Raw genomic sequence first — 9,389 nt, forward strand, 5'->3', positions numbered from 1 at the left:
TTTTTTTTTTTTTAATGATAATCAAATGACATGGCTAATTACAATAGATACAAGAAGAAAAGCTTCACTTAGCTGCTTTACCATGCATAATTGTAACTAGAAGCACTTCTAATTTTAGAATATGAACCAAGTTATAAACTTGCCTCTGACCTGGCATGAAGAGAAAATAATAAATCTTCAAAATTGTGCATGAAATTCATAAGCAATTAAAGGACAGGATTGTTGACCTGATATAGAGTAAAAGTAATAGTGATAGTAAAAATAGAAATAAGCATGAGAATTAACATTTATTGAATGCTTACAAGGCACAAGGCACTAGGCTAAATATATTATTGCATGATCTCAAATGATTCTAAAAATGACCATATGAGGCAAACATTATTAGTGTCTACATTTTCACTTACTGAAGCATAATGCGACGACCATCCCCTGACCCTACTATGTATTATGTACCTTGGATGACTAACATTATATATTCCCAGCTACAATTTATTATGGTGCAAAAACAGTGGCTATTTTCAAGAAATATTACATACCTCTGAGGACAGGATCCACCGGTCCAGCCACAAGGTCCTCTCCCACCTGGTACATAAGTGACCTGGTTGTCCAATATCACTGTAGGAGATAACCTGGTGTGTACATAAGCACACCAATTCCTAAGGAAGATCATAATTGTTAGGGAAAAAAACTGTTGTCAAAAAGAATTCTTTTCATCAAAATTATTTTCACAGACAAATGTCTATTTTTGCCATACTATAGATCAGAAACTTTGTAAGATTGCTATTTAGCTTTAAAATATTTAAATATAAGAGAAAATAACTTATTACTGCATTGCTGTACTCAGGAATTATAAGGAAACATTAACAAAAACAAAATAAAGAAAAGAATAAATCAAAGCTAAAATGAGAAACCTGCAGAGTATAGCTATAAGATAAATCAAAATGCAAGAATGCTCTTGTAGCAAGTATTAATATTAGTACTGAGATTAAAAAACTCAGATCCGGGTCCATTACTTTAAAATATGTGCAGTAAAGCGTAAGTAAATAAGTAAATAAATGGTTTAAAAATCAAAAAAGAGGAGAAAGAACTGTTATTAGCTGTAGTGGATGTGATTGTAACCGAACAAAATACAAAATGGTCTAGATGCAGATTATTATAATTAAAAAGAGAATTCAGCAATGTAATTAAATATAAATGTTTATGAGTTAATACAAGATTAATTTATATTAATTCAATCACAAAGTTAAGATCAGTTACATTTCTCTGTACCAACAACAAATTCAAAAGGACACTATTAACAATAGCAAAAAAAAACAAGAATAATGTACCTAAGAATAAATTCAGCAAAAGAAGTGTTAGATTTAATATGTAAAAATTTTAAACTTTATTGAAAAACTTTAAAGAAAAAGCCAATGGATCATGTTAATTAATGGGAAACCCAATGCAAATATGTCAATTTTCCTGAAATTAATCTCCAAATTCTATGCATTTTCACAACAAATCTTAGCTTGAGATAAGGAGTTAAATGAGCTTATTCTATAATTTTTCATATAAAAAACTAAAAACATAAATTTCAGAGAATTTTGTCCCTGGCTATATAAACTATCAGATTTACCTTTTTATGGAAAAAATTATAAATCTGGACAAGATGTATAAAGCAACAGTTTTCAGATGTTGGGCAGTAGACAATGCAGTGATATGATGCTTGAGGGAAAATATGTGATGTTAGCTCCACATTCAATCTAGTTTTGTGCCTGGGAACAATTTTCAAACTGCATCACAGAAGGATGGATTCCAGAAAAGACACCAAGTAAAGAAAATAGAGATCTGAGTTTGGGGATACTAGGGTGGTTAAAAAGTGTGGCAAAGATTAATAAAATGAGGGGGACAGAGAGAAATATCATTTTAAAAGTCAATATAGGGGTGCCCTTGAATCTTGGACTGAATACTATTTTGTGCTTGCAAACAATAAAATCCAGACACTGATAACATAGCATCCACAGTGCCCAGCATGAAAAGCAAACAAAATGAAATATGAGAAAAAGCAGCAAAATAGGACCAGTATATGGAGTAAAAATCCAGTAAATAGAAAAAAAAAAAAAAAAAAAACAAGGGTGACATAGATGTTGGAATTAGCAACCCATGACTTTAAAACAATTAACCATTAAATAGAACGAGAAGTATAAAACATATGAATTAAAAATGGACTGGATGTGCTTAACTGAAGTCTGGACACTTTGGAAAGTAAGACCAATAAACTCGAAGACAAGGAATAGAAACCGGCCAAACTGAAGTACAGAGAAAAAATTCAAAAACATAAATGAGCAAAACTGAAGTGGTTCTAAGATCGGCCAGAATAAACATGTGAAGAAAAAAAAGGAAAGTTTTCTAAATGTGTTTAAAAAAAAAAAAAAAAAAAAATCAACCCTCATATCTAAGAAGCTCAATGAATTCCAGGAGGATAAACACATAGTAAAACCCCACTTAAGTACATCATACACAAATTCCAGAAAACAACACATAAAAAGAAAAAAAAAGATATGTTAATTGCTTGATTTAATCATTCCACATTGTCATTCATCTAAGGCAGATAAATTGAGCTCCATAGAACTTATTGTGTTCTTTTGAATGCGATGTTTAAAATTTCAGGCCCCTCAAAGAAGTGAGAAAACACGCTGGCACATGTTGTTAAATCACTGGTAACAACTGAGGCAAAAATAATGTAAAACAAAGAACTGGAAAAAGTAAGAAATCAAAATAAAACGATTTGAAATTGAGATGACCACAATAAACGGATCTTTAAAAAATTAACTAGATTCCTCATGCAAATGCAATGAAGATCCTAATTACCGAGACTGACTAACTTCAACAGAAGCACAATTAAATTGTCACATGAACATTCTCTGAATGACTGTGGAGGAGGGAGTGTGGGGCAGAAACAACACAAGGATCGCCGTCACTGCATGCTCAGCGCTTTGAAAAGAAAAAATATATTCATTCCCTGTGAGGCAAAATGATAGTGTCACCTGGCAGAGGCCTTTTCAAATCCTAAATATTAAAACAATCTCATGACTAAAATAGTTGAGGAGGCAAAGAAGCAGATCAGCAGACTGCTCATGGCCCAGCAATCTTTGATCCAGTATAAATTGGAAGAACAATCCACAGCAAAAGAGCCCCTGGTGTGACTTGTAATTAGGTTTACGCTACCAATGAAATAAGCTCATTAAGGGATGTTAAAAATGTAAATATAATTTTAAAACCAAATTATCTGAAAATGTAGGTTTAAAAACAGAAAATGAAGCATGGCAAAATGGTGATGGGCAGTTTAAAGGAAAATGCAATGAGCCCAGACAAGCATTTTGCTTAAACCTAGTAATCCTTTGTACCTTTGTACACCATAGACAGATTATGGTGGACAGTGAGCAGTTACTTTGAAGTATTTAGTTTTCCAGGGGGTCATAACCCTCCATCCAGCAGACCACATTTGGGATTCTCTTTCAGGGTAATAACTCTGTTGCTTTTGTGCAGCAACATGTACTGAAAAAAAGCTTGTATTGATTCTTTGGATTTTTCAAGTTAATAGGTAAAAGGTTTGTTCTAGGGAAAAGCAGACATCTTTGGTTATGAGCAAAGGCCTAGCTTGTTGAACATATAAAATAGAGAGGGGGAAGGATTCTATTATGATTCATAAAACTCAAAGACTTGTGGATAATGAACTAAGAGAAGGCATCATAAATAAACAGTTTATTGTATTTTTGATTTTGACATTTTAGAAACCAAATCTTTCAGGAAACTAGTGAAAAGACTAATGTAAAAAACTTCCATTAATTGACTAAATAATGGCCCAGTCATACCAGTTCTTATCCTGAACTGAGTGAGAGGGGACTGAAGCAAAGAAGATGGCTTTAAATAATGACCACACAGAATATTTTCCCAAGAAATAAAGGGATAATCTAAGAATTAACATTATTCAGTTATACTAGTCCTTAGAACCCAGATGAATAGATTGCTTGTCATCTAATTCAAAAGAAGCTACTTAAACTTTCATATTAATAAACTGTGGCTTTAATAGACAAAATAGTATGAAAATACCAAGTCCTAAGGATGTTCATTAGAAGTCAAGGTGAGCCAATAATCACCACCATAAACCAAGCCAATGGTATATAATTTTCTTTGAGAAGCTGGAGAAGATTTTGTGTCTGGGGGAGACTTTATGGATTGAACGACCTTTGTTTCCCATCATCCCCTTGAACGTAGAGATTTAAAGGAGAACAAGAGGAAAACAAAATAGGACAAGACAGACATACTGCTTCTGAAAATTAACATTCTCTCAAAGAAATAGGATTATCAGGTGACTCTAGTAATAAGCCCTCACACCTCACTTAATACCCACCCATGCCTTTCTGACTTGAGAAAGTGTAAGATCACAAACCCACCCATACCTCTCTGACTTGAGAAAGTATAAGATCTCAAATGTCCATTTCTTTACCTTGTACTTAAAGATGACTACAATTTGCAAATGACAACATATGCATACATTAATGAATTCATAAATGTCTCAGGGAAAGAACTAAGTCTCTGGTGGGACTTAATTTAGAGAGAACAATATTAATCCCTCATAAGAGAATAACTTATTCATATTATTCCTAATTTACCTCATGAAAAATACTATTGTCTTAATTATAAGATTATTATTGCATGGAAGTACATCCAAACAAAACTTAACTGTTTGACCATTACTAATGGCAAAATTATGAAATAATAGTGTTGTACATCATTTTACACTAAACTCCGGAAGTCCATAGGGATAAAATCCTCACCCAATTCAATGATAAGTGGGACAAACATATGCTAAATATATAAAAGTTAGTCTTGTATTTTTTAATAAGTGTTTACTACTTTTTACAAATCACACCTGCTCATTTTATTCTGAACTCTGTAAGTCTGACATATGTGGATAATTCCCCCTCTCTCTCTTTTTAAAAAATATCACTTAGTAAAAAATAGTTTGTTTAAAGAGGAAAATAGAATTTTAAAGGCAACTATACCTTAACAAACCTATTTTTATTGGTGTCAATAATCAAGGAAAAAATTCAACTGAAGCCTCATTTGGTTTAACAGTTCAATTATTAAGTCCCTGAGGAAAATTATGTGTCCTAAGTCAATAAAAGTAGAACAGATTTTAGATAGCACCACTAATCAGAGTACGTGTTCTCCCTAGCACACTACCCTAATTTGAGAACATCATTAAAATATCATGTATCACAATAACAGAAAGGTAGAGGCAACTCTAGTGTCCATTGACAAATGAGTGGGAAAAGAAAATCACTCACACACACACACACACACACACTCAAAATGGGGTATTATTCAACCTTTGAAAAGGAAGAACCTTGAAAACACTATGCTAAGTGAAAATAAACAAGACACAAAGGGACAAATATTGTACAGTTTCACTTATATGATGTACTTAAGTGGTTAAATTCATGGAGACAGAAAATAGAACAGTGACTGCCAGGGACAGTGAGGAGGCTGCAATGGGAAGTTATTATTTAATGGGTACAGAGATTCAGTTTGGGAAGATGAAAAAGTTCTGGAAATAGATGGTAGTGATGTCTGCAAAACAATGTGAACATACTTAAAGCCACAGAATTGTACGTTTAAAGACGGATATAAATTTTTAATGTATATTTACCACAATAAAAATAAATAAATACATACTGAAAAAATGCCAAAGTGATAAATAATAATTTTGCATATCTCTTGTCAAAATCAGAGAGAGTTGAAGAAGAAAAAGTAAGAAATAGCGCAAAGGATGAAAAAATAGGACAAAAGAACAGGAAAGGGGAAAAGAAGGAAGGAGGAGGGAAATGAGGCATTTCTGGCAACATCAGAGCCGTCATCAATACATGTCTTTTTTCACCTCCTAGGTCAGAATTAGAAAGTCATTTCTGATGATGAAGGTCTGCCTGCTGGACAAGATTTTTATTCCTTTAACTCCACACATAGGGGCGAATAAAGAAGAGAGTGTATTTCTGTGCCTAGAGTTTTTTGTTTGTTTGTTTTTATTCCTGAATTAGGCAAGGGTGAGGGGTGGGGGCAGTGGGCACACCTGCATAAGCAAAAGAAAATAAAGAAAAATTTCCCATAACATAGTTGGATGCTAGAGCCAGGCTATCTGCTTTTAGATCTTGACTCCACAATTTATAGCCATGACTTTGTCTGGCAAAGGTGACTTCCTCATCTACAAAGCATCTACAATAATATTATCTACCTCACACGATTGTCGTGAGACTAAATGTTTTAATAAAAGTAAAATACTTGCTGCTATCACTGCTCATAATAATTAAATGATTCAGAGTTAAGTGGAATTTTTTTTCAAGAGAATATATATATAAAATATGGCCTCAATATTTTTTTGCCTCAGATACAAAGAGACACAACTCCTGATTTGCTTCTTTAATGACCTGATAATTTCATCTTAACCATAATTGTTTGTATGTTTCAAGTCAATAATTTCCATAAAGCTAACACAGAAGACCATCATCATCATTTATGGTCAATTCAGATGACGAAGTTTGCCTCTCAGGAAAAAATAATATTGAGAATGTCTCTACAGTCTTAAGAAGTCATGAATATAAATACTTCCAAAGTGTTATAGAATCTGTTTATTAAAATCTTTATTTTTTCTAATCAAGCTAAAAAGAGAAGTTTTTAATCAAATTATTAATTTGAGAGACTATAATTGGCATGTAGTTCACTAGTCATAAATGAGAAAATAATTCAAGGGAAATATATACAACATGAAAAAAGATAATAAAAATGGGAAGAAATAATTTACACTTAGTGAAAAGATTCATGATATATAACTTATATTTAAATAAAGCAATAGACATTTGATATTTAGCTTCGGCTAACAGTCCAAAAGACAAGTTCATCTCAATACTTATTTCCTTAAGAAAATCACTGTTTTATTTCCTAACAACAAAATAATTTATGTTTGTGGTTCTTTTTTTGTAGTGTACCTTTATATACTTAATTCTTTTACAGAATTTTATATAATGTTCAAACTGAGATAAAAATATCAGTTTTGTAAAAGAATCATATAAATAAATTGATATTTAAAATAATTTTTTGAAAAGCAATTATGCAAAGCTCAGATCATGGGGAATTTCAGATACTTTGATTTTTGGTTAGACTTTAAGAAGAAACCCTTTCTTATGTACCAACTTTTGCATTTAAAATATTTTCGTCAGGCATAATTAATTTGCTTTCTGTAGTGGGAACAATGTGGTGAATGTAGTTGAGTTTTCAATGATAGATGACTGTAGAGTGCCTCGCAGCCACAAATTACTGTCTATACACAATATTGTCAGTGTAAAGTTTTAGGAGATCGAGCCGAATGTGTGCCCATCACAAGATGTGCATAGAGTTTGCTGCTTGGATCCAACCTATTTTCCAATTTTAAAGTGAAATTTTTCAATTTTTAAAGTGGTACACCGAATTAAATATGTATAACGTATATTTTTTATAAGTAATGATTGTTAAAGTCAACCTTTAATACATCCTTTTTCATAAATTTGTTTTATTTTACCTAATTTTATTTTTTGTTTCCCCCTTCCCCGCATAACTGTGACTTGAGCATACTCCGGGCATTGTAAACTGTTTCTGTTCCAGTAGGTGTCAGGCTTTCCCAGCGTGCAGACCACAAAGGCAGGCTAACAGATGCCGTGATGCAGAATTCTATGCTTAATCCAGTTCCTGTAAACTGACTTTTTTTAGCATTTACCCTCAAATAATCAACTTAAAATTACAGTTTTATATTCAGAAAAGCAGAAGGTGTGCGAATACAAAAAGTTCCCACTTAATTATTAGGAATATATAAGCACTCATTAAATTCTAGCATATGAAATGCAATATATATTTATAGTAACATAGAAACAGCAAAGTAATGAAATAAAGAATGCGATTAATGAGTAAAAACTGATAGAGAATATACTTTATATAGTGTTTATTTCACTGGCGGTAATGTAATAGAGACGTCTATTTCACAAAGATATAAGAAAATACCCTTTAGTATAATGGTTTCTCTTTAGAATTTTACAGCATGTAAAAATTACCCATTTTGGATGTTATTAGCCCTAATAATAACTTTGCAAACAACACAGAAATTTAGCTGATCAGATAATTCACTTCTAAAACCTGTTCATAATTCACACAAAATGAGCAGAAAAAAATGTCTATTATGATAGACAGTAGAATTAATTTAATGGTTAATTTTTGTAATTTTAAAATAATTTTCAAATTTGTCATTAAACTCAGAAAAAAAAATCCTCCTGTTTTTTTCTGCATATTCAAATTTTACCTTCCTCTGACCCTTCTCATTAATATGTTAACATATGTATGACCCCTCTGTATATAAAATAAAATATAATAAGAAACAAACACAAAAAATAAATAACTGTTTGGACCAGCCTTAGCTTCTGACCACTTTCTCCATTTTTTTTTTTTTTTTTCATAAAAGCCCTCCTTAATTGAGTTGGTTTTAATGGCTCTTTTTTGCCTGCCTTCATACCTCAATTTTCTCAGGCCAGAGCACGGTGCTCACTCAACTATTTATCAGTTCCATGTCACTGAAATACTGACTATTTTTCAGTCCTCATTTTGTCTTTTTCAGCAGCATTTCACACTGTTGATCACTTACCTCCTTCTTAAAATATTTTCTTCCTTTGCTCTATGACACCACACTTTTATAGTTTCCTTACTAACTTCTCTGGTCACCCCATTTAAGGCTGTATTGCTGGCATCCACCACTATCAATTAATCAAATATTAGAGATTCTCTGTTCATAATTCTAGGTCCTTCTTTCTTTCAGCATCATCCACATTCATGACTTAATACATTTCTATACACTAATGCTTTGCCAATTTTATATCTCTAGCCTTGATCTCCCCTCTGGATGCCAAACCCATCTAATAATCCATGATTTTACAGAGTTTTATTGAGCTCTTTCTATGTGCCTGGCACTGTTCTAGGCAGCAAATAGAGTAGTAATAAGACAGGCAAGGTCCCTGTTTTCATTGGATGTATTGCAGAAATACATAAAATACACTGTTGTCTATATAAATAGAATAATTTCAAATAATTCCTACAAAGAAAAAATTAGGGTGACAAAATAAGGAATGGCAAGTGAGAGGATAGTTATTGGGTCAGAGAAGGTCCTTTTGAGGAGGTGACATTAAAGCTGGAGGTGCAAGAGTCCTTCATTATAAAAGGTGCAGAAAGAGCATTCCAGCAAGAACAAAAAAAGTTTCCTTTGAGATTTATATTAACTTGACATGTTCAATAAACAGAAGGGAAGCCAGCGTGGCTGGAGGAAATGAAGTGCA

At 32.4% G+C, this 9,389-nt stretch overlaps 1 protein-coding gene across 2 annotated transcripts in view; it reads right to left on the reverse strand.

Moving 5' to 3' along the window:
- The window catches only part of MMRN1 (multimerin 1), a 97,006-nt gene that overhangs the window by 42,822 nt on the left and 44,795 nt on the right, over nucleotides 1-9,389 (reverse strand). Inside the window, exons 1-2 of one of the 2 annotated variants that reach the window (XM_011992179.1) lie at nucleotides 7,595-7,727; nucleotides 537-656 (exon numbers count right to left, since the gene is read on the reverse strand). In XM_011992179.1, the coding sequence (XP_011847569.1) occupies nucleotides 537-656; nucleotides 7,595-7,656 (182 nt within the window). In that variant the 5' untranslated portion in view covers nucleotides 7,657-7,727. Of the gene's footprint in view, nucleotides 1-536; nucleotides 657-7,594; nucleotides 7,728-9,389 lie in introns of those variants that run through there. The other variant, XM_011992178.1, reaches the window with a different exon arrangement.

Source organism: Mandrillus leucophaeus, unplaced genomic scaffold (assembly GCF_000951045.1).
Source record: "Mandrillus leucophaeus isolate KB7577 unplaced genomic scaffold, Mleu.le_1.0 Scaffold406, whole genome shotgun sequence".
NCBI lineage: Eukaryota > Metazoa > Chordata > Mammalia > Primates > Cercopithecidae > Mandrillus > Mandrillus leucophaeus.